We start from the raw sequence: 26887 nt of genomic DNA on the forward strand, positions 1-26887 counted from the left end.
ATAAAAAATTCATGAGAAAAAATGAATCTTTATTGAAATTTTTTGAATCTATAAATGACTGAGTGACAATTTATACTTTTTTTTTCTTTTCTTTTTCTTTAAAAAAGACACCAAAACACCTGTGCTATGGCAGGTCAGACTTCGTCATCCAGCAAGCTGACAGCCACCATCCTGGACTGCGAACAGAGAGGACAGATTACACTAAAAAAAAAAAACTACACATGCACTTACTCTTCTTCGCTTTTGAGTCATATCTCAAAAAGCAGGCTTCTTCAGCAGTGTTTCATAATGCAAATGGCAATATGCTGACCTCTGTTTGACACATTTCATGGCAGACGGCTTATTAACACTTTAAAAAAAAAGGGAAAAAGGGAGCGCGTGACTGAGGTGTCAGATCCTGAGAATGGGTCAAAGTCATAGAAAAATATCAGGGTGTACAGGAAGCTTCCTTCAGTCCATTTTCCACCCTTTCTCTCCAATGGTCACAGAGCTAAAAGTCCATTTTCCTGGAAGTTGGGAGCTGATGATCTAATATGTCTACGTGCTTGCACGAGTCTGTGCTTTGCTAATGATCAAAACATTTTGCTTTTCATTGTGCCAATCTGTTTATCGAATGTGTTTATGTGTGGCTGTGGCAGAGGAAAAAGCCTGAGTGGAGATTTAAGCTTGTGCACACAAACACGTATCAACACACACATACACAGAAACGCACCTCTAAAAGGGTTCCTGGCATTGTGACATTTCACATTTCATTTAAATCCATGAGGGATTAAAGCCCTCCTGTTAGGAAGGAAAAGAGGGGGAAAACACTCATAGAATCCATTAGTTTTAAACATTTAAAGGACCATCCAAGATAGACTGATGGATGGGATAGAGGGGTGGGTGTGTGTGAGGACTGCGTGGCAATGTGCAAGTCTGTCCTAGATTAAACAGCTGCTCTAATCCCCCATTTCTGCCCCCAAATTGGGTTTCCCTCAATCTCAGTCTTGCCATCCTAATGTGAGAAAAAGAGAACCAGAGCAGGGGCTGAGGCAAAATAATCAGCACGTTAAAAGCTCTGAAAACAGAATGGGAGAGAAAAAAAGTGGAGAAGATGTTAAGATGAAGTGAAGGGTCAGGTTTGAGGGGAGCAGGCAGAGTTGGACTGAGATGACAAAAAAACAGTCCTTCTGCTGGTCAACTGTATACATTTATCAAAAGAACGACAGTCGAGTGTCCCTCAGATCTAAACGGCACTAAACCAGTTTGTTTCCATCCAGGGAACCAATTTTCAGGCATGAGAAAAAAGGCACAGCTTTGATTCCCAGGCTTGTGCACTTTGTCTGGTCTCATAACACACTCTCACTGTGCCAACTCCATGTTGATCTTCCTGATCTCATCAAGGGGTTTGCTTCCGGCTCTGACGGAGCCTGTCTCTCTCTTTGAGCAGGTGAGAAATGGCTGAGCGTATGGCTGGTGCCTGTGGATCAGTGGGCTCCTTCTCCAGGTAGAGACTAAAATGTTGTGTGCTGCAGGTCAGCAGGTTGTCTGGACTGTAGCCCCGGTGACCTGAGCGGAGCAGCCTTTCACATGCAAGTGCCAGGTTCTTGTCCCAGTTTGGAGGGTAGTCCGAGTGGGCCTCCACAATCTCTTTATACAGCTGTCCAGCAAAACACACACAAACATGTGTAAAAACAGATACTACCAAAACACTTTCTCTGTGGTACTTTAATCTGTCCTTTTATGCTGAATGACATAATTGTTGCGTGCTTGATGAGGTCACACTCACAGTGTAAGACAGCTCGAAGAGGCGCGTTTTCTCCTCTCCCTGCATCCTTTCTGCCAGGTCAAACAAAAAGAAAGCCGTCTTCATCCTGAAACAAAGCACGCAGGCTCAGGGCTAAGTGCTGGATGGATGAGCCATGCAGATCCACGCTCTCAGACACACCATTTCGATGGACTGACTTATGTAGATGCTGCCACCAAATAGATTGTACATGTAGATGCTCAACCATGCAAGACTGGTTTATGGAGATGTTCTAGCGGGCAAGTATGCATCGTGACGCAGCTTTTTATTTGCACGCTTGCAGTATACGACCATTCAAAAGAAGAAGAAGAGACTGTCTCCCGTGAAACACTTTAACATACCTGGCTTGCCACATTTCTTCATTAGCAACACGCTCCCAGGATGCAGGATGGAAACTGCTCAAACCAGAAGAGAGAGAGGGGAAAAAAACAGCTCCAGGCATTAGCTTACACCCAGTCCCACTGAATATAAATGATTATATATGTGAATACATTGTTCCAGTCAACTTTGCAGGTTTTGATACCCTAAAATTCAATGTTTGCTGCACAAACGTTAAATGACTGAGCAACAATACCAGCTAGCACATTAGACATGGACTTAAACCACATCTGCCTTTTTTTTTTCCCCCCACTTTGTCGACTGCAAACACTTGACCACTTCTTCAAAAGAATATTTTAGCAAGGTTTCCGAGCTAATATTTGGCTTGTGGGCATCTGCGGACACGCTTGTCGTGGGGGTGCGGGAAATAATGTCACAGTATTCAGCCGTGGATATCTGAGTGAAAGAAAGGCTGCTGGCAACAGCGCTGAATATGGAGCTTTGACTAATTCCAGTTTTGACACAGTTATTGACAAAATGCAATAAGAAACTCATTATTTTTCATCTTCAGTCTCATTTCAAATGGCTGAGGGCCTAATGTCTTGCTCTGGTTGAATTCACAAAGAGCAGGATCGCAGCATGGAGAAGAGAGCACAACCTCACTGCAGGAAGCTCTGTGGAGTCTGTGGAAGGAAGACCACAGAGAGAAGGGCAGCGAGGGGATTTATTCCAAAGGATTTCTCTATATATTTCCTTTCTTTGGGGGAGGGGTAACAGCAGTCTCCTTAAAAATGACACCTTGCTAATTTTAATCCCTCAGATGTCTCTCACACATACAAAAACGAATAAATAAATAAATAATCCATGTCATTCGAAAAATATGTTGACAGAACCTGAGAGACATGTGCGTGGAAACAAACATTAGAAAATGAAAGATTAATGTGGAGTGGACATTTACAGTCACATGTTAATGGTTTCGGTGTTTTACACGTGCACCTGTTGTGCGGCTCGCTCCAGTTGTAGATGTTCCGAGTGCGACGAGCCCACTTTTCAGGGTGAAACTGCCTCTGAACAGGCACCAAGTAGTCACACACACCCAGGGGCCAACGGGTAAAACTATGCTCCCAGCTTGGGTCTCCATTAGACAGTCCTATGCAGGCAACCACATCCTTCCTGTTGAAAATAGAAATCCAGTGACAGTTTCTTAAAATGACAACAAAAAAAAAAAAAACAGTGAAAAAAAAACAACCATTTCCTTACATCACAACACTTCCTAATGTCCTCCCAAATACAAGGCTTCTCCAAAACCCTGAGGGTTAATCCCACAGGTCAGCATTACCCCACCAAGAGACATCCATGTTGGCCTGGCAAACACTGCCCCCTGGTGGGCTTGGCATTAACAAAGCCCATCCAGAATGTGGGTCTCGGTTACTCATGGGGGAGTCGACATGAGAACAGGGAGCAGCAATGACTCCACCAGAGACTGTTTAACCAAATCAAGTAGATTAGTCGATTTCTGTAGTTCATCAAACTCCTTTTATGGCCTTAACTGTTCTGTGGGCTTATCATCTCCCTGCAGTCAGTGCTGTGTCGACCATCCCACTGATCTCTGCCTCATTAGATCACCCACTTGTTCATTTGGGCCATTGTTGCCCTTCCAAACCACTCTTTCTCGCTCCCCATTTAACACCCTTCCATTTAGCTGTTCAAACCTTCCCTTTATTTCCTCTCCATGTGTGTCAGAAACTCACTGTGTGTTGTGGGACAGAAACTGCTCCAGGGTAAAGGTCTCTTTGTGCTCACGGTGGACTGGGTCCCACCGGCGACCGGGAAAGCGGACCCCAGGGAGGTGCGGCGCCAACTTGGCCACGTACCAAGAATATGTCATCATCTATTAAGAAAAAAAAAAAAGCAAAGAATGTGTAGTACACATGTCACAACGTGAAAAACAATGAATAGGATATTTGAGAGGCTTTAGGGTTCCTCGTTTTACACTACGGAAGCATTGTCTTGACATTGTTATATCAACGTGTTTCAAGTTTGGAACTGATAAGAAGATAAACTTGACTACTTAACTCTTAAAGTTTTTCTAACTTTTGGTTCTGTGGTTTCTATCAAGACATCAAAACCTTGGTGAGAAAAGTTTCAGGGTGAATACAGGCAGTAAGAATCAAAGTTCTGACCTCCTGGTCGACCAGGCGGACATCAGGCCGGACACCCTGGCAGTAGTGGAGGTAACGCAGAGTGTTTCCCGGCAGGTCTCCTCTGGTCAGGATGATTGAGTCCTCTGGGACGGAGGCCAGAAGCTCCCTGCTGAACCTCTCCACCACACCGTTCCTGCTCTGATCACACTCCCTGAAATCAGAAGTGAACATGCGATCGCATTGATATGATTAAAACACACACTTGCTGTTTTTTTACTAGCATTCAGAAACTTTTTAGCGCAACCGTACTGGTGCTTAGAAGTCTGTGTGATGTGTATGGCTGCGTATGTGTTCATGTTTGTAAGTACGCTTTCAAGGTGCTCTGAGGGTAAGTTGTCAGTGCCCCCGCCCCTTCCCCTCCACATGGCTCCCTGACTGCCTATCTAATCGTGGGGAGACAGGTGTGATGGGTCTGACAGCACAGGCCATGCTCTCCCCTTGATCAAAGCCGCTCAGTGATGGGTGTCTGGCACTCCCCGGTGCTACGTTTGTGTAATCTGCCTTCTCGGACAGCTAACATCTCAAGCTGAGCTTTGCAAGTGGAATCTACATGCTAACCGTGCCTCTATTTAGCCTCTACCATGGGGTGAGCTCAGAAAAACCGACATGTGGAGTTCAGACCTGCTGCATGAAGCGCAGGAGAAACAAATCGAGTTGACTCAGGAAAAATGCACCCATGCTGATTTTAGAAGAGAGGAGTTTTTATTTCACTTCAACTTTAAAAAGCACAAGTGCTTCTTTCTTGATACATATTAGGGTCCATTATAGTTTTTTTTTTGCAACAGAAATACTCTTAAATTTGGAAACATGCTCAAAGATTTTGCAGAATCTGAAAAGTCTGGAACACAAACACTATTAAAGCCCGGAAACACTAATAGCCTGTGGAAGTCCAACACAATGCCGCTGCAATAATTACGTCGTCTATGATCAAAATCTTTGCTGTCATAGAATTAGTCCAGTAATTGTCTGCAGATTTGACAGTTACAAAGCTGAGTTTCAATCTCAGCCATAACAAAACAGGGGCATTTAACTAGAAATTGACAGGAATGGAAATGCAGCTGTAAGGAGTTTTACTTTACGCTCCCAAACACTTGATTTGAAATTAAACAATGAACCAGTTTTAAACGCCGACTTTGCTTTACATTGATGCCGTTCATTCACATGCAATAAAATTCCCAGCAGATGGTAAAATGTTTACCAAAAAACATCATAACAAATCAAATAACTTAAGCTGGCAGTAATTGTTTTATTTGAGACCCTCTGTAGCCTCCAGTGTAACAATACTGCTCTACAATTCTAAACCTCAATGGATGTATTTTATTCATAATATCCTTCAGTTTTTAATTTGTTTTGTTTTTAACTGTAACTCACTAATACTGACCTGTAATTGGTGTGCACCATATGTGCAAGCAGAGCTACGGTGTAGACCCAGCCTGTGGTCTTCCACACCCCCCCGTGTCCCAGCCTCCTCTCCAGCTCCATGCAAGTCCGGCTCAAGCCTAAGCCAGCCAGCACACACACTGCAGCATCGCTCTGGAGCCAAAAACGTTCAACCTGCAGGAAATGCAAACAAATGCAGAATAAGTTTAAACTCTGCTGCTGAACTTTCATTCATTCATTCATTCATTCATTCATTCATTCATTCATTCATTCATTCATTCAGCGCTGAAGAGAAACAAACACAAAGATTGGATTTAAAGAGGAAGTTCCAGTTTCTAAGTGGGGTTTTAGCTCACCACTCCAAGCAGTAAAGGTCTGCTGATGTCCAGGTTGGCTCTCCAAGCAAAGAACAGCAAATAGAAAAGCAGCATTGCAGTCAGCACCCTGGACACAGAGCGACACGTCCTGGCAAGACAGCAACAGTAATCATTGGAAAAATGTACTTGCTGCCGTTCCCATTTAATAAATATTTTGACTCCATAATCTGACACTCATTTCTGTTTATTCATCATACTAATGTATTACCATACGTCGATAATTTATTTTAAGAACAAACTGGTTTTGAAGGAGTCCATACAAATATCAGTGCAGGGTTGGATGTCAGAAGCCTGTTAGAAAATGTATGTGCCAGCAAATTACAAGGTGGAAGGATGATTTTCCAATGCAAACTGAATCATAATGAGCTGGTGCCAATCGCTGAATCACAAACTCATTACCATGCAGCTGTAAAATGTACTTATAGATTAGAGAAAAAAAAAAAAAAACATGCTATCCCCATGCCAAGAGGAAATCATCTGATCATCTGAACCTGATGAGACAATTTCAAATCAGAATACACAAACATGTAAACCGATTAACATCAGCTGACCATTTTTTTTCTTCTCATAAGACACAATATTTACAGAAGAAATGCTTTTAAGGGATAAAATGCTCACAAATTCTTGTTTGCAAACATTTAGCACTTTAATGTCACATAAATCAGCATCTGCACGGCTTCTGTTTAGCACTCTGTGGAATGACCTTGCTCGTTTTAATCTTTGTGTGTATGTGTTTTATTAAAGTGCATCTGAGAAGAGATGAAAGCTGGGAATTGCTGCTGCCCTGCAGAGCTCCAGGGCATCACCAGGCTTTACCAGCTCCACCCCACAGATCCCAGCGAAGGCACTACTGTGATGAATTACTGTATCACAGTGCCACATACAAACAGTGATTTACTCGCACACATAAACATGTTTTTGAAAATCCAAAATACACATCAACCCCTCTTGATCTGAATGTGGGGCGTCATGACAGCTTGACAGCTAGATGCCTTGGTGTTGTTTTGTATTCTCTTTTTCTAGGCTCAGCATTTTGTCAGTGGTTTTGTTCCCCGTCTTTCACTCTAGGGGATTAGATTTTTGGTTGAAGTGGCTGCTGAGATGCGTGTGACGGAGTTTTGTGTGCTGCATGCTGGCGTCTTAGTCATCCTACCTGTCCCACGAGGAGAGGAGAAAGCCTATTCCTGCCAGTAACAAAACAGGAAGTGAAAGTTCTGCCAGGCAGTGGTCAAACTGGGCCCTGCACACAGAAACACACATGTACACATTTATAATGGACACCAAAGACAAGCTTAATTGCCCTTCCTGCTAAAGAACTCAAGGACAGAAGTTATCAAATGCCCTCCATCCCCTCTCAAAACAAACTCCTCGGACTGTGTGTTCCTTCCTTTCAATCGGGTTGACAGATACGAATGACTGTGTCATCCACCCCCCGCAGTCCTGTCCTCTCCTTACAGCGCCTGTCAGTCAGAAAGCGCTTGCTCAGAGCAGAGAGATAGTTTCCTGCCTCTTCCTTAATACCCATCTCTATTTGACAGCTTATTGAGTCTCTATATCTTCCAATGTACTCTATGTGTGAATGTGCTCATGAGAGTGTGTGTGTGTGTGTGCACGTGTGTCAGCCTCTCCAGTGGGTTTACGTCTTCAGTGCGACAAGCTTGTCATGTTCGCCTCTCTTCCCCATCTTGAAGGTGTGCTTGTCCATCAAGCAGCAGGGGTGATGGAAAGGGGTGGGTGCCTGGCAGATGGGGGTCTGGTGGTGGGGGGTCTTAAGATGAACATGCACCCTCCATCCCGTCAGTTGAAGAAAAGATACCAGGAGTGGGTTGACTGTGGTTGCAAGGGAGGGAATTCAGTGGTAGGGGGGGGGTGCCAGAGTGGAAAAATACAATTTCTCTAGCTCTATTGCAGTGTCTGTCATCACAGCTTGTCACGCTTAAACACCAGAGCTGAGTGATCATTTCAAACTGCTGGAGAAACAGAACACAGCGATTTGGCCCTCTAAGCAGGTTCAGTTCTGCTTTGATGGGAGAGAGTGGAATGGGAAGAACAAAAGCTGCTGGGAAGAGGAGAGGAGAGACATGTGATGCAGAAATCATTCTGGGCTCTCACAGCAGGTTGGCATGTCTACTGTTGAACCTGTGTAAACCACCAGAACCATCACAAAAAGTGCATGGGTCCTCCATCTAAAGCCCAAATGCCACCCCCCACACTGTGCTTTGGATCAACTATCTAAAGGAAGCTGTCCTGATTCTTTACAGCTCAATCTAATAAATCAAAGTCATGATAACTTAATAGATGAGAAAAGTCATTTAAAACAGAAAAAACTGTTAATTAATGACTTGGCCACTGAGCCTTTTTTCTCTTATACTACTAACTACATGATGGTAGTAAATACATATCCTATAGAACGTTTTTTACAGCAATTTTCCACATTGCCAAATATTTAACTGTGCTGTTGTCCACTATTTTCTATAATTGCAAATTATGAATGTTTGGTATCCCTGAATACAGAAAGCAACCACAAATTATTAAATTCTATCAAATTTCAATAATATTTAAATAAAATGTCCCGAGTTCTAATAAAAAATCTTGACATAGAAAAATAAATTAAAAAAAAAAAAAAAAAAAAAACAATGTAAAAAAGTGTATCATGGACACATTGGCTCTGCAATAACATCTGGTTCTTCTCATTTTGCTGACAGTAGTCACTAATGTGTCAGTTGAAAGTTTTTGTTTATTGTTCCAGTTTGAGGGAACCTGTAGGCACTGACACATTTCTGCTTTCATCAATGACACGTAGATCAGAATTCATTGTTGGTCACTTGAAATGTGTTTTGTTCTTCCTTTTTTTGTCTGTTTTTAGATCTGCTTTTCAGTATCAGAGGAGGCAAAGCAATCCCACATCATGATGTAGTCTTCACCATGTTTTACTTTAGGCTGGGTGTTTCACTTTTTATGAGATTCACTTAATTTACTGCCAAAAAAAGCTATCAATATTTCCTTGAAAAGTTCTACTGTAATTTTCTCACTTTATTAGTTGTGTTGAATAGCGGTGGTCTTTGTCAATGTCAACGTCAGCTTTAGTTATATAGCACATTTTTAAAAGTCAATAGCCAGGCTAGGGTAAACAGGTGGGTCTTTAGACAAGTTTTGCAAATTGAAAGGCTATTTGCAGAACGTACATCCAGTGGTAATGAGTTCCATAATGTGGGACCCACAACTGCAAAAGCTCAGTCCCCACGAGATGTTATTAGGGATCGAGGAACGTCCATCTGGTCAGCTGATCTAAGGGCTCTAGAGGGTTGATGAATGTTAACAAGGTCTGATAAATACTGTGGTGCCAAGCCATTTAGAGACTTAAAAACAAATAAAAGAATCTTAAAATAAATTCAAAAACTAACCAGCAGCCAGTGAAGAGAGGACAGCACCGGCGTTATGTGCTCACGTTTCTTTACCGGTGTTATGTGCTCACGTTTCTTTGTCCCGGTTAGGACTGCGTTTTGAATAAGCTGCAGACGACTAAGTTCAGACCGGCTGATACCAGCATACAGGGAATTGCAGTAGTCCAAACACGATGTGACAAAGGCATGAATAACTTTTTCCAAATCAGTCTTCCTCAGATTTGTTTTAACTTTGGCTAGAAGCCGAAGCTGAAAGAAGCTAGCCTTTACCCCTTAGCTGATCTGCTTGTCTAGTTTAAGTGTCCCATCAATGATAACATCCAGATTTCTGGCCTGTGTCTTATATAGGATGCTAATGGGCCAAAGGAATCGAAAAGAACCTGGACTAATTTGGGGTGACCAAACAGGACAATCTATGTTTTATTTTCATTTAATCTTAAGGAATTAATGTCCATCCATGTCTTAATGTCCCTCATGCAATTAAACAGAGCATGAAGAGATTCCTTAGAAGGCATGTAAATCTGCACATCATCAGCATAGCAGTGAAAAAGAATACCATGTTTTCTAAATACTGACCCCAGGGGCAGCATATAGAGAGAATAGCAGAGGGCCCAAAACTGACCCCTGGGGAACTCCGCAGGTCAGCGGAGCCACTGAGGAGGTGAACTGCTCTTGTTCATGGAACCCTACCTACCTCAGTTTGCAGTGTGACATAAGGCTAGAAACCAGGCTAGAAACCATTGCTCAGACTTTTGTGGGTCAACCTGAAGCCATCCATACAGCTTGCATATGGATTTAATCTGTTTTTACAGATTTCTCAGAGTGAAACTTCCTGAAACTGGAACTTAAAGATCAATGACTAGTGCCTTTTACCTTTGGGACCATAGCATAATAGCCGAGGGTTGTCTTGGTTGGTTTTATTTTGCTTGAGGAACTAATTGCATCACAATGGTGTCAGTAACGATGTAATGCTTAGACTAAATTCTTATTCATCAAGTTGAAAATCTTCTTTGTTTCTTTTCAGTATTTGACAATATCATTAAATTGCCCTAATTTTATTTTAAAAAGTTTTTAAACATTTACTCTGGAATATGTAGCTGTTACAACTTTTGTCATAAAAACACAATAAAACATCTTAAAACCATCCAAAAAATTCCAGAAATTTGTGATTATTAATTACATAAAGGCTTAACTATGAACCTAGAAGCCCCATTTTCACATTTGAGTAGTATTGATGAACTCACTGTAGCATTTCAGTCATCCCCACAGAGCTCTCCGTCTTTGCCTACAAAACAAACAAAACAAGTTAATTTATTCGTGTCTCATATAAGATCCACATAATGTATCCACTGAAGAATGATTACATTTCAAGTGGGTGTAGATATAAAGTTTAACTGCACATACTAGACTGAATGTGCCATATTCTGCTCTCAGTAGGTGGGTCAGCAGACCTGACATGGTGGTCTGATCCCCCCAGCTCCAGCGGGCAGTGTTGAGGTAGGATGAGATGGGCAGGTAGATGTACGGCAAGAAGCCAAGGAGGAAACACAGACCCAGAAGTAGTAGGCCACGCAACGACAACTCCTGTTTGTATGAATAGATGTTGTTTGCTGAGCTCTTCAAAATAAAATTCTTCCAGTTTCTTAGGCTTGGACGAGCCATTTTCATTTTCACAGTTTTAGAAACATTCAAACAACATCTAACATACTTACTTTTAAAAAATAGAGTCGACTGAGGACCCAGGGAATGACAACCAGCACATACAGCACCAGGGTGTGCTGGTTACAGAGTCCCAACCCACAACAAAACGCCCCCCAATACGCAATCTGAGAGGAACAAACACCACAGTGAGTTTGACATCAGAGAATGGAGATGCAGGTCCCAGTGAGGGTGAAGATGTGTTTCACTGCAATACCTTCCTCCTTTGGGTGGAGTTTTCAGCACAGTGGAAGCTGGCGGTCAAGAAAAAAAGAAGGCCAATAAAAAGGTTGTTGAGGGTGAAGACCTCCGCCACCATAGACCACTGCCAGCTGAGCCTGGATACAGCAAACAAACCTCCAGCCAGGACTGCACCAGGACCAGGACCTGTCAACCTGATAGTGTCAAAGAAGAAGAAATGATTTTTATTAATAACTTTGACAATAATTTCTGACAAAAGTTAGGAATCAAAGAGCTCAGAGGAGCAGTATAAGTACTGTCTGGTCATTTATCTTTGAGGAAATGAGAAATTTTACAATTTGATTCTGGCAATCATCAAAAATAATTTGCTCTAAAATGAAAATATATTGAATATTCACATAAATCAAGCCTAGCCTTCTTTTTCCCCCTCAATTTTTGCAGCCTACATAACTTTAATTGCTTTTTGCAATGTTTTTATTTGATCTGAGTAACCGCCATCACAAAAAAAAAAGCAAAACAACAAAGTCAGCAGCTTCATACATCATTAAATTTTTCCAGTCAGAAAAGCTACTACTTCCCTCAGACTAATTTTGGGACCCACTATAATCTTCCTTCTGCCCAAGTTTGCCTTTCGGACAAGACCTTGAAAAACACTCTCAGTGATTTGGGGTAATTCACATATCACGAGAACTCCCTCTCTGGCAGCCAGTTGATCTCCAGCATACTGGCACAGAAACCACCGTGGTAGAGATAGCGCTTTATCCTCAGCTACTTAAATATAATGTGTGCACAAAAGTTTTCCCCGTCCTCTTCTCCTGTACTGTCTCCATCTCCTTTGCAGTAATTGAAGCAAACTTGGGATAATCTGTCATACGCTAAGACCCACCACTTACTAAAATGAGAGACAGAGGGGAGAGAAATGATGGGGAGAGGGGAAAGAAAAGAAAAATAGTGCAAGGAAGTGTACATTAAAGGGGTGAGACAGCATGCGGGATGTAGGATGAAATATTTTAAAAAAAAAAAAAAAAAAAAAAAAAGGAAGAAAAAAGTTCAAGAAGAGAGAGGGGAAAGAAGAGAAAAGAGAAAAAAAAAGCAGCCCAGTCCCCAGCATGCTGGCTCTGAAATATGAGCAGGCTCGACAATTAGGGAAGTCAGGCAGTATGGCCCTTTCCGCCATTGTGTGGAGTGGCTTAGAGTCCTCATCAGCCTATCAGCTAACTGACAGGCAGAGAGCTGCTCTATTCAGCACCGCAGATACAAGCTGCAGGCCAAACGGCTGCCAGGTCCCTTATGACCCTACAATCCCTTGCCGGTGACAGCTTCAAGCTCCATAGCAAATTAGGCGCTCTCACATTACAATCGCAGAAGACAGATTCCATTAACGGTATCTGAAATTGAGTAGAGAGCAGGCCCGTTATCAGACCTGACTCATAAGCACCGCCATTAATCACAAGGCATGATACCATTTATACATTTCCAGCTCTCTGCCTGCCGCTGTGATAGTCAGCCACAAAAGGCCTGATGAGACTTAGGCTAGGGGAACAATGGAGCTTTCTGAGGAAAGCGCGGTAAATCAGGAAAAAAGGAAAGGGGAGAGCGAGAGAAGGGTAGAAAAAAAAAAAAAACTTGCGCTTGCTGACTACTTCTCCTTTTTTTTTTTCTTGGGTTTTCTCTCTCCCACTCTCCACTATTTTTCCTCTGTGTTCTCTGTAAGGCTCAGTGAATGAGGACGTACAGTAAATGTGAGCGCGTGTGCACATAAAGGGGTGGTGGGGCGTCTAGGAGTGGGTCTTAATAAGAGATAGCAGCGTCTCTCTTGCTGCACCGCTCCAGGAATTAGTTGTAACTTGAAGGAAGGATGAAGAAGGGTGATGGTATGAGGGGGAGAGAAGTGGGGGGGTGAGGGGGTATGGGGACTTTTGTTGAGGTGCAGAGACCTCCCGCACCCATAATTTTACCTCACTGCATGACAATTAACCCACAGCTTATACACTTAGCAGGGGGCTGGTTTGGGGGTAGCACAGGGTGCAGAATAGTCATGGGGGGTCCATGGACGTGGTTAATACACCAACTCTGCCCCTGCTTGTGAAGCTCTTCTGATAGCCACATTTTCAAAGACACACACACACACACACACACACACACACACACACTCCTGTTCCTCAACTTCTTTATTCTCACAGAGTGCCTGACAAATCTCTGTTAGAGCTTGTCAGTCATTAAGAGTGCAGTGATGTGTGTACAGTACAGCCTGTAAATGACCTGTCTGTCTGCACGGGACCACCTGGGTCCCAGTCAGCCACTCCACAGCTCATTCTCCAGGCTGGTTGCTCCCAGGGCGCGCAGATAAAGCAGGACACACTCTGACACCAGTGTGGCCGTGTTCCCTGTTATCACAGCTCAATGCCGTGCAGGATGCTGCTGTGCTGAAATAATGTGGCTCAGTGACAATAGGCTGTTTGAGACGTAGCAGGAGAATAACACGACGTGACTATTCCACCCTGAACTAATCCAACACACTTGTGTCATCACTTGGTTAATTAACTGAATGACTAATGTTTTGCATAAAGCCTGAAATGAAGCACACATATGACAACAATATAGATTTGTTCTTTTTTTTTTCTTTTTTTTTTTTGCTGATGGGATCCATTTTTTTTTTTAAACAGGAAAGACTAAAAGATAAACCAAACTAAAATAAAGATGCTGTATAAAGACTTTCCAGTAGCCAGTGTCCCCTTCAAGGACACAACAAAAAGCACAATATAATCACTTTGAAGTAACAAAATGAGACCTGCCTTGTTTACCCACTCAGCTCTACAACATGGGCCAGACTGATGCCAGCATCACTAAATAACAGCACACAAAAAGCCTACACCAGCACTCTGCAATGAATAAGGCTTCACAATGGAGCTGGCCAAGGGAGCCACTGTCACACACCACCCTGGGGAACAGACAATACCACAGCTGTGCCATCGCGGATCAGAGCTGCAGTGTTCTCTAACTGAGTGGTGGTTTGGGAGGCAGCACTGGAAACGAATCACACATTCCTGAAGAGGGTAGAAAGCCCGAGAGAGGAGGTAGCCTGCTCAAGCTAAGACTGAGGTTTCCAGCTGGCCCTCACTCACACCCCAGGGTTCCCCTCTGGCCAGAACACCAGCCAGGGTACTTAGCAGCTATTATATGACGGAAAGTGTCTGATGTATAGCTTTGAAGTTTAACAGCCAAACAGCAATTGATATACAAACATTTAAACGATGGTGTATGCCAGGAAATCAAACATGTCAGTAAATCAAATACCAGCAAGTGTTAGCAAGTCAATTTGCAGCTTTGGCTCAGCATCATTATTCTCTGCCTGTTAACGGTCTTTCAGCTCAATTGTCTTGTTACATAAATTCATGTTCTTGGAACTTAACCAGAGATCAGTTTTCTCTTCACGCCAAAGTAAAATCAGTCGTATAAAGATTTACGTGGTTTTGATTAAACTAGCAAACAAAGACACACGCACACGCACACACACACACACACACACACACACACACACACATAATCGTGCAATAATATGACTGAGTATATTCAGACTTCTTATACTTAACATTTTAACAGAAAGGCTACTGTGCACACCTGATGCAACAATGAAAACCTTCTCTTTTTTTTTTACACGTTATTTGCATCGTATTTGTGCGTGCTCTTATGCGGACTTCTATCTTAGGTTTTTGCGTAATTCCGAGATTGCCGTTGTAACTGACAGTGGTATTTTTGGTTAAATTTGGAGAATCCGCTTATCATATTAGCTGTGTTAAACTATTTAAATGGTTCTTGTTTGATTTGTTTGTTGCAAACAGCGGTTAGTTTGGACATTTTGCAATATACCTGATTTGCAGTAGGGGTTGGATCATTTTGACTGCAACTCTGTATTAATGTAGAAGCGGTATATTTATATGCATATGTATGTGTGTATGTTTGTATGTGTGTGCATGTGTACCTCTATGACTATATATACCTCTATATGTGTACCTATATGACTCTTCATCCTCTTCATACATATATATATCTAACAATACAAATATGGGCTGCACGGTGGAACAGTGGTTATTACTGTGGCCTCACAGCAAGAAGGTCACTGGTTCAATCCTTGGCTGGGGAGGGGTTTGGTCAGTGGCCTTTCTGTGTGGAGTTTGCATGTTCTCCTCGTGTATGCGTGGGTTCTCCGGCTTCCTCCAACCATCCAAAGACATGCATGTTAGGTTAATTGGTTACTCTAAATTGCCCCTAGGAATGAGTGTGAGCGTGAGTGGTTGTTTGTCTCTCTGTGTGGCCCTGCGATGGACTGGCGAGCTGTCCAGGGTGTAATGCTGTCGCCCAAAGCCAGCTGGGATAGGCTCCAGCTTCCCCGCGACCCTGAATTGGATTAAGCGGTTTAGAAAATGAATGAATGAATGAACAATACAAATGTGTCCAACTGACATGTCTGAAAAGACTAAAACTTATTTGTTACTAACCATTTTTAGATAATTAATAACTGCAAATTATAATCATTCTATTTCCTGAGTCTTGTCGATTAGAAAGGATACATTAACTTCTGGCCCAAACATTAGCCTGATGTGAGTAATAATGGATGATTTCTGGGATCAATATAAAGTTCTTGATGCATGTTGGTGCTCAGAGGGGCTGCCCTCAGCAGAAACAAAACATTGTGACTTTGTAGGAACGGATCCGTCTCTCATAGCATCATGTGACCTGGCGTGCTTTACTTTACAGCTCCCCCTCTATCAACACACAGGGATCTTCTTAGTGCTACTTCTTCCTCCTCTTCCAAGGAAAGCTTGTCATGGCTGTAGCGGAGTAAGAAGGTGTGAAAGGTGTCTGATGAGGTCAGACAGAGAACACCGGAAAGGGATCGTTCCAGAGGAACGACACGAGTTGACCATGGCAAAGAACCCAAGCAACAGAAGCAGAGACAACACAAGAGGCCCAGGAAAAGAGAAGCAGATCCAAAAACACCTGATGAACTGTGGCTTATTCGTATGCACACACACATCCACACAATTATACAATCATATTTGCATACACTCCTATTCAGACATTTGAGCATCATTCAAGCTCAAGTTTATTTATACAGCACATTTTTACAGCAGCAGCTGCCCAAAGTGCTGAACAATAAAGCAACAAACAACACTCCACAATTTAAAATTAATCTTCGTACACTAAAAATAAATAAAATCTGAAATGAAAAACATAAAAACTAGAATAAGAATAAAGTCAAAATACACAAAGGACAAGCTCAGGTTTAATCAAATGCCACTGCAAACAAGCGGGTTTTAAGTACAGACTTAAAATCGGAGTAAGATTGGCTCTAATGCCAGCTCTGATGTGATGGGGAAGGCTATTCCACATCTTAGGAGCAGCAACAGAGAAAACTCTGTCACCCTTGAATTTAAGTCTGGCAAATGGGACCTTCAGCAAGAGCTGTGAAGAGTCCTGGCTGGAGCATGCTGGTGTAACCACTCTGACAAGTATGACAGACCAAAACCATTTAAGGCTTTAAAAACAATTAATAAAAGGTCCTAAAACTAACTGGTAGCCAATGGAGAGAAGCAAGCACAGGGGTGACATGATCATACATCGTTGTGGTCATGTAAGCAACCGAGCAGCGTTTTGGTGCAAAGTCAACTGATCAATGCCAAAATAAAAATCATTCAAGTACTCCTTAAGTTTTCAGCCCTGTACTTCTTGCAAATCATCATTCATTCATTTTCTTAACGGCTTAGTCCATTTTAGGGTTGCAGAAAGCTGGAGCCTAACCCAGCAATCGTTGGGCAAGAGGCGAGGCACACCCTGGACAGGTCGCCAGTACTTGTTTTAAAGAAATGCTAGAACATTGTTACAGCTCTTGGTGGAGTTTATTCCAAACCTTTACAGCACTGGCTGAAATGCACATTCTCTTCAGGGTTGTTTTAACACTCCTGGTTCTGAAATGAAGGTTTCCTCTATAATTACAGCCCCCCACTCTATCAGGAAAACGTATCTGTATATTATCTGTTAGTTGTTTGTTACTGGCTTTATACATTAATGGTGCAGATGGAAATAAAAACAGGTTTTGCATTATAAGAACTGTAAAATCAAGAGTTTTAAAGGTTTGTCCTGCAGCTGAGAGAGAAAATCAGGATAAAGTGTATCACATCTTTCTCTTTAAGTTCTTGTAAATCCGCAGAAACTAAATTTTGTAGTAAATGACCAATTTATAATGAAGATTTAATATAACGAAACCATCATTTGAGTTGACAGTAAAGCTGTCAATAAACTGTCAATGGCAATAAACTCCTATAAAGTTTCTACTAAGCTTATTTTGTGCAATAAATGTCCAACATTGCAATTCCAAGTCCTCATTTTTATTTTATTACTGTTTTATATATCAGTAAGCCCTAAGCCTTAATAATATTTCAGTACAGATCTCTAAAATATCATTCTGTCAATTAACAAATACAGTATTGATTGAAAACTGCAGTGACTGCTTCTTCGGTTAAATCATTACATAGTCTGAAATAATCTTTTTGTTTAATCATTTGTTAAATGAGTATTGAGAAAAGAAAAGAAAAAAATCCAATAAGTTATTTGATTCTTGTTTTTCTTACATATTGTTTGGCCTTAATCCTTTTTCCTCCTAACTGACTTCCAAAATTGTATATTTGGATATTTCCTATCCCAGGCCTCAGTCAAATTTTCCACCAATCACAAACCAGGCACTTTGGTGCTTCATCCTGTGTGAGCAGCTGACTCCGTCCCTTTTCACACAGTGGAGGTTAAAAAAAAAAAAAAAAGAGAAAGGGTCCCGGGCTCTGCCGCTCAGACAGTCCTCCTCTAGGAGAGCGCTCCAGTGCTACAAGTGTGTGTAAAATTAATCACCACAATTCTGCTCAAACAATGCAGCCACTGACATGACAATTTCTCCCAGAATGCCATCTTAATCTCCACCCCGCACACAAAAATTACAGGAAGGGGGGGGGGGGGGACTATTTATAAAAAAAAAAACCTGTGTTTATACAATTCGCTGAATGCCATTTTTATAGCTGCTTTTTCCAACAAAGTCATTAGGCACACACCAGTAATACATAAATGTTGCTGTATAGATTCCATTAACTAATTCTGGGTGAATTATAATTGCCGAGTCTGATCCGTCTCTGTGCCTGGTGCCTTATTAAGACTGCCTGTGGTGGGTGAGGAATGTAATATTGACGTCCGAGACAGACACAATCTCAGGCCCACGGGCGAAAGGAATATTAAACTGGTACTGTATTCTGCTGTCTATCTAGCCCTCCTCCCTCCTCCTCTGTCTCCCCATCCCGTAGCCAGTAATGAGGAAATAACATCTTCATTAGACATCTGTTTAACTGCATTAGAAGATGAGTCCTGGGGGAACCATTGGTCATGCTGAGCATGGGGAGACTGAAGGAGGTCTGTTGGACGACAATGTGACGAATAAGATACAGCAGAAAAGGAACGAAAAGGTCCAGAGATTGGGGCCTTTTCAGCAGACAAACTTTAAATTATCTTCTGCATTTTCGGGAAGAAACAGTAATGGACGTGCTCTCTATTGCCTCTATCATCCAACCGCAGCAGATGTGAGTGGGAGGGGCAGCCTTGCCACCTACAGCAAGAGGTAAAAACACTGTCCAAAAAATAACTCTATTCAGCTGTTTTTTTTAATGAAAGAACTACAAAAAACAACCCCCTGACGCACAAACGCTGCTCCTGACTTGACCCCAACACGATACACACAAGCTCACTCCTGTGGAAAAACAACCCACCTGAGCAAGGAAAGAATGCGCCATTGTGACCATATGGTGGAGGTCCACATAAGGAGCTGGGGAAGCAGCACAAGGCAGGAGCTGGCACCGTGCCCACCCACCCGTCCACCGAGGTACCAGGAGCCTCTCAGGTGTGTATTTTTCCTAATAGGCCGCCAGGGAAAAAGGGAGGCCAAGCACGACCGCTTTAGCAGGCCTGTTACATAATCATGTGATCAAACTAAAAGTGCTGATGACTGGGTGTTACGATGTTGTTGGGATGTTTTTTTTTTCTTTTTTGTGATGTGATGGCTGTCAGCACGCCGGCGTGTCTGCTCCTGGTTTCTCAGGATAAGCTCAGGAATGGAGAGAGAGAGAGAGAGATTCCTCTCAGGTAGCACAGATTGAGAGGAGCTTTAGCAGATAAACTGTGAAACGAGAGAACACAGACTATCGAGCTGTCTGGATTATCCTGCTGTGAAGGGTGCATTCCTCCAGAGTCTCATGGCTGAGGTCTGTGGCACTTCACGAGCCAAACATTTTACTTCTGAGAACCTCCAAGTGCAATTGATAGTAATTATCATTAAGTCCAGCATCCTCAAAGGCTTGTCAGGGCATGGTGTGAAAACATAAAAAGACATGCAATTTGGCCATCAAACCATATGATCAAGCCAAGAGAACTGTAATTGACAAATCAAAGGGAGGCTAAAGTGCTACATTTAAACTTATGCAAGAGCGAGATGTGGCTTCCAAGCCTATCAACTTACATTCCCCCACATTAAACACAGCAATCTGGCCGACTAATTTAAATTGATACATCAAAGGCTTTCCATGTTGGGTACATTCCAGATGAATTTCAAGGTCTTACAATTTATCATTTGAGAAATACTGCTTTCGTCTACCCATATTAACTTCAATATATTTCTTCCATCTGAGCACAGGAACACAAAGCAATGACTTGACTGGGCGGAGGTCTACGACTGCGCTGATGCAAACCTACATATAAGAAGCGCTGAAAAAATTCATGAGAGCCACAAAGACAAAAGTAACTAAGATTTTAGAAATGAATTATATCTTGCTGAAATGTCCCTGCAGGGTTGTTCCAATATTGTCAATATTTTCCAAGTCTTGAATGTATGTCCCCTAAAAGTCAGAATGTTACCATTCATCCAGAGACTTCTGCCCCCCTCTCTCCCTCCCTCTCTCTCCTTCCTCATTCTCTGCCCTCTCCAGTAACTCGTCCCCTCTATAAAATGTTCAAACTGAACAGCAGCCTCAGAGCACATCCTAAAGGACCTTAACAGATAATAACTAAAGCTTTTTATGCTTATTTTTCTAAACTGAAAGCATAGATTATACATTCACACTTCAGCTTATATATTGTGACCGTGTTCTCTGGCTCCAGTCCTCACAGCACATCAAACTCTGGTGGGTGTGGTTATAGCTCTTAATAATGGCCTTTCACTTGACAATAATCCACAACTGGATCTAAATCCCCATAGATTACACACAGGGCTAAAGTTAACATGCACACTGCAAGCCAAATATCACCCAAAATGTGAGGATATTTCCTGGCTTCAAAATAAAGAAGTCTGGCCAAGAGCTGAGTGCAATTCTCCAACCGACTGGTGGCTCTTCACATGCATCAAGACCAGGGTGGCAGAAGGGGTGAACAGTTAAAACTTCCAAAAGTTGTCCGATGTTCTTTTATTTTATATAATTGATGGTCTTCTCCCTTTTTCTTCCAGTTTCATTTTATTAACTCCAACTCTCATCGAGTCCACACATCCTGCCAAGGTGTACAGCAGGAAGAAATTGCATCATATTCAACAATTCCTATTCCAGAGGTAGTAAATTCCAAGTGTAAGACTTGTATGGAAATGCCCCAGTATGCATATACTGGAATAAAGAGGTAAAATGTTGACACTAAGCTGCCACTAACAAAGAAAGATGTAAAATTACTAAGCTCAGCAAAAGGGTGATGTAAGGTACTCCAGTCAACCATCCGAGATAAACACACACACAAAGCAGGAATGCATAAAATACTCCTTACATGATGCGGTCAGCAGCGGGCGAAACTGCAGGGTGGTAGAAGGCAGTGCAGAGGCCATAAACTGTGTTCATGACTGAGAAAGGGGAGAGGTGGTTGAAGAAAGGTGACAGGGAGGAGCATAGCTAGGGATCCTGTTCCTCTCAGACCCAGGAGGCAAGAAGGGGGGAGATTAGAAATCGTGCCATGTCAGGATTGGGAGCATGCTGGGCAGTGGGGGGGGCAGGAGAACAGGGACATCAGGGTGGGGGGGCTGCAGGGCACGATAATTGTGATATACATACACATACACGCACACTCACAACGGGTGGCTGATGGGTAAACAGGCAGGATAGGGCAGTGGGAGGGAGGAAGGCGGCTGGGTTCTTCTCCTGAATACTGAACAGAGGATCAGGGACACCACTGCCTGTCAGTCAAGACCTAAAAATATAGCGCTCTGCTACAGATGGCATCAAGAAGCAAATAGAAGTAAGTACGGGAATGTTTAAAGACTCTCGCCACTTAAAAACGTCTTCCACCTTTTGTTAGTTTGCTTGATGTAGGTAAGTCACCACATGGCCTCTTCCTAAGCCAGAACTCTTTACTCACCTTATGTTTCAGTTTGAGGAAGAAGCTTCTGTGACCAACATCACATTTAATGTAAAATAAATGTTTGTTAATTACATAATAGCCTATTTCAATTTTATAACAAAAGGACACAAATACTTTTTTTTTTTTTTTTAAATCAAGGAACCAAATATTTTCATACCTGCAGACAGTCATGCAGAGGCAAGCACAAGCTGCAGCCCCCAGAAGGCCACTCATCAGATTGACGCTGTGGGCTGGAGAAAATGAGGGCAGTAGACACATCGCTAAGCGAGCTAGGAGGGTGAAGACTGGATATCCTGGAGGATGAGCCACCTGAGAACACACTGACAAAGATCAAAAATCCAACTCCAAAGATGAAACTGAAGAGCCACTCACATGCACACTGACAGCTATGGACTGGGTGTTTGTTCACTTTGGGGCAGCAGGCTGTGATTGTTAAAAGGCGCGTTTCACTTAGTTTGTAGTATCTGCCAGAGTTGGAATGCTGCCACCGCCACTGGCCACAAGTCTGAGACATCCCGCATGTTCTGTCTGCAAGCTGACTTTGCTGCAATGCCACAACCAGCCTCTCCTTTTCTTCCTCCCTTTTCTCGTTTCTTTTCCTCTGGCCTCTTCCCAAGGACAATGCAGCTCCCCAGAGTCCATGGTTAAGCACGTGATGCTCACCAGCCTCAGCCCCCAAACCACCTCAGAGCTGCAGTCGTTCTCGCCTGGGGGATCTCAGCAATCACAGCAATTAGCCGCTAAGTCTCCTTCACCCAGATAAGGGCTCAGTCATTAAACACAGGCTCATTCCCTGGCACTGATAACATGAATCGTGCAGGCAGGGAGAAGGGGCCGCTCTTCAAATGAGCACAGAGCTGAAAGGTGAAAGTGTGACTGCCTCACTAGTAACCTCAAACACGGCAAAAGTATCTATGGTTAAGTTCAAGCATGCAAAAGATTTTAAATCTGAGTGATGGACAGGTAAAGGAGGAATAAAAAGGATGTGTAGAAAAGTTTAATTAACTAAACTGCAGCACTAGACAGGTGGACAACTCCTAAAATAGAAAATGCTGGTTAGAGGATGGAAGGTGAGAAAATACAGCTGAGTCATGTGGACAGACATGTAGCTCAAGGACAGCTGAGGGATAAAGGCCACCGGGAGCAAAAGGGAAGCAGAACTCTGGAGCTCTAGGGATCTGAAGGGGGGGCCAGCAGCCTGGGGCCGAGGGATGGCCTGCGGGACCCTGGGGAGGCCTGAAAGGCAGACAGACAGGCCACACGGACTGCAGCACTAACGGCAGGATTACTGGCATAGTGACACCGACACAGCCTCCCTAAAAGGATCACAGCGGCGTAATAAACTTTATTAAATAATAAAACTTATTATAACTGTTAACCCGATTTAGTTCATTCTTCGCGGCTTACACACACACACAAAAAAGAGGGGTGGATATAATAAGCCTTATACCGTACATAAGGCAAAGCCTACAAAAGCCATCGCCTTACCATTGACTTTAATTGGATTTGAAAAACGGGTTGCAAATTATAGCATTCTCTACTTGCAACTTAGTAAAATAAGTGTATAGAAAAGAAGGGGGAAAACCTGTGGACTGAAAGTAAATTAATCTGCTTTCTGCCCATGCTTAATTAAACTTCCTTAATGCTTATAAGAGTTAATGAGTGAATTGATTAAACAATACAGCTAATACTTACCCCCAGCTCACAGGCAGTGGTGATCAGCTCTCCTGTGGAAGAGAATAGGGGAGGAAATTAATGTAAACCCAATAATTATTATTAAGAGACAAGTCTGCTCCTAAAGTTTTCCCAAATCAAATACTTGCACTGGGGTTTTGCATTAATTTCCCAGGATCAAAACCTGCAAATCTTCCCAGTGTGACATTTCCTAAGCGGCACGCTCATTCGCTTCATCTTCTCTTCTCCCCTGATGCCTCCCTCCCTCCCCCAGCACATACACATAGCTATAAACACATGCAAACCATTACACTCCCTCTCCAATGCTCTGTCACACAACGACACACATATGCTGATCTGAGAATAATACTTCCAGTCCCATCCTCCCCATGCATCAGGGTTCGTTCCCTTCCTCTTTCTTCAGCTGCTCTACGTGCTTCCCTGCTGCTCCCACACTCCCAATGTCTCACTGTCTCCTTTAGTCCGTTGGGCACAAACAGAAAGGCTACGTTGGTGACAGTCACAGAATGAGGTAAGCTGTAAAAACAAGAGCCAGCTGCACAATTTTTTGACAAGCTCTGTGTGAGGCGCAGCACAAAGTGAAAAGAAAACCCCTAAAAGCTATTTGAGGAGGCTTTAATGTATCTGGGCACAAACCCATTTGTGCCAGAATACACCCAGAGCGTTTCAAATTATACTGATTTCTCACCCAATGTTTGCATCTCCCACTCATGAAAATTGAAATTTGGTTCAGATTAAATGACATTGATAAATGCTGGGGATCAGGACAGCTCCCTCTACTGGTGCTGGAGGGTAGTTCTATCCTTGTCTAATAAATCCAATGAAACTATGATCTTGTTTCCTGCATCAGCAATGACAGGGTGAGTCTACTACTTCACAAGCATTAAAAGATTGGTTTTAAAAGCGTAACCTGCCTATGATGACAAAAATATAATAAGTTAAAATTAATTATCTTAAGGTATGTATGCTCAGAATGAATTCTCTTCGGTATTACATATCACTCTGATTCCTAACAGACTGAACAGTAGAAACAGCAGCTGAATACACTGAGGTATTTATTTTAAACTGAAGCAACCATATTTTTACATAGTAAAAATAAACATGAGAGAAGCAAGAACATCGACCACAAGTACCAACCGTTATAGAGCAGGATGGCTGAATTTCAGATGGCACTGGCTGTCTCCATATTTTGCTACCTTGCCGATGCAGTGAATTATGATGCCTAAAATTCTGCCACACAAGGAGCCCAAACTCTTATCAGTCTAATGGACCATGAAGTCAGAACTCCTCCACCTGCACAGCTTAAATGTTTTCACAGCTCCATTTCACCTGGCACGAGCCGCCAGCTACCTGCCATCATTTTACATCACACTTCATCATCCTTCATCGGTTTCTCAATTTCACTCATTTTCCCTCAGTAGTGGCACACTTTTACCGCATTCAACACAGAAACTAGTACTAAGCCAAAACATTCATCTCAGTGCCGCAGAGATGCAGTTCTGCAGCCCCGGTACTAAAAAGGGAAAATATTGACTCAACGGGGTAGAAGCACGGGTGCCAAGAGTCTTTGTGATTGTTGAGCATGGGCACCCACATCAGTCTTCCCATAATCCCCATCATTTCCACACTTCACATTCCTAGACAACAGCATACCCGCAGGGCTGCGCTCAAGCCTCTCCAGGGCACATCACACCTAAAGAGATTAGGACACAGAGACGGAGACCTGGAGAATTCGGAGGGGTAGTCAGCTGGCACTATCAGAGCGGGCATCCTGCACCGTCCCTAAACACTGTGGAGAAGGGGCTGGCCATTTTTTCAAAGACCCTGCTAGACAACAACACAACCAACAGGGCTACTCAGCACTCCAATTGCCTGCTCTCTCCTCAGCTCGTTTCTATCTGGCTGAGCTTTTCTTCTGCATTCATTCTGCTAAATACATTGCCTTCTGCTACTTGAACGCTCGAGCAGTGCAAATCTAACAAGCAGAGCCTTCATGGTTTCAAGTCCACATTTAGAAGTTGGTAACCTTGCTATCACCTCTAAACACTGTAATTGTGAAAAGCATACCTTTATAACTGCATTACAAACATTTTGTAAACACATTGGCCTAAAAATTAAATAGACTCAGTAAAATTTACTCAAGTCCACTTTTAAACACAATTAAAGAGGAGTGTAAATGAGAATCATATACTGTATAGCCAGGCAATGGTGTTTTTTTTAGCAAAACAAGCTGAAATAGGTGATAGGAGAGTGGCAGTCAACAATGTTACAACTTGAATCTATATAATTCATCAAGTGAAGAATGCAAAAGATGAAATCAGACAGGACACTGCTAAAAAGTAATAAGTAATAAATTAAAAATGTTCTCTAAAAGAGTTGGTGACGAAAATCAGGGGTGAGTCACAAAAGCAAAAAGTAAAACTATAGCATACCTCATCATTACCTCAAATTAATTTAGTATAATTGAAGCCTTTCAAAAGTTAGAAGTAATTTCTGAATTTATCTATCCTGTTCTCATGAGTGACAAATTCCATCTTAAAGCATTACTTATAAAAAATATATCATTTAATGCACTAAAGTGGAAAAGAATATACTAAATAGTTTATCCCTGTACCTGCAGGAAATCTTTCATTGACCAGCAAATTTAATAAACACAAACACACACACAAATAAACAAACAAATTAACACACTCTGCCCGATAAGCTCAAGAAAAATGTATATATCTGCAATCTTTTAAAAAGAAATACAAATTCATACTAGACAGCATTTATTTTCTAAATAAAACATTATAAAGCTGCATATGCTACAGGGTTTCCATTATATACCCAGTTTAATTGTCATGAGCAAAAGTACAGTTATCCATAATGACGTCTGTTTAAAAGATTCGTCCTGAAGGACACAGTGGTGATGGATTTTATTATAATGTTGGTAATCAAAAACATTATGAATTATTTTTTATATAAATATTAACATTATTTTAAAAAAGAAAGAAAGAAAGAAAGAAAAAATTATGAATGGTAGAAATAAGGCTACTTTTTAACCATGACACAAGGTATTTTACAAATAATCCCCACTGTGGTCAAACAACTTGTGTGTTTGATAGTGTTTTATTTTTTTTTTTCTTTTTCCAACTTTTGCCTGTAGCTACATAGACTGTAGCTGCAGCACCACGGACAGCAACCCTCCCAGTCCAGCTACCACGTCAACAAGGCGTTTGATTGGCTGTCAGACAACACAACAAAGCCACGTGATCACATGAGCTTTGCTAGCTTGCTAGCACCAACCTGAGTCTCCACCGGGGACAGTCCTCTGCACACAGGGCACATACAGAGCGATGACACAGGCGAATAGAGTACCAGACAGTATCCCGCTTGTCTTGTGCTCGGCAAACATTTTTT

At 42.3% G+C, this 26887-nt stretch overlaps 1 protein-coding gene across 1 annotated transcript; it reads right to left on the reverse strand.

Annotated features, from left to right (window-relative positions):
• Positions 1–1328: 1328 nt before the first annotated feature.
• tmem260 (transmembrane protein 260) lies at positions 1329–26882 on the reverse strand (the record flags this gene model as incomplete). Its single annotated transcript, XM_079262162.1, has 16 exons — positions 1329–1639; positions 1769–1853; positions 2128–2181; positions 3101–3277; positions 3856–3995; positions 4288–4459; positions 5690–5862; positions 6045–6153; positions 7219–7305; positions 10714–10754; positions 10874–11053; positions 11182–11295; positions 11385–11562; positions 21951–22102; positions 23489–23520; positions 26774–26882. 16 exons carry the CDS (start codon positions 26880–26882, stop codon positions 1379–1381), a joined length of 2064 nt encoding a protein of 687 aa, XP_079118288.1. The 3' UTR covers positions 1329–1378.
• Between the last annotated feature and the right edge of the window lie 5 nt (positions 26883–26887).

The sequence above is a fragment of the Telmatherina bonti genome, assembly GCF_933228915.1.
Source record: "Telmatherina bonti genome assembly, chromosome: 22".
Taxonomy (NCBI): Eukaryota; Metazoa; Chordata; class Actinopteri; order Atheriniformes; family Telmatherinidae; genus Telmatherina; species Telmatherina bonti.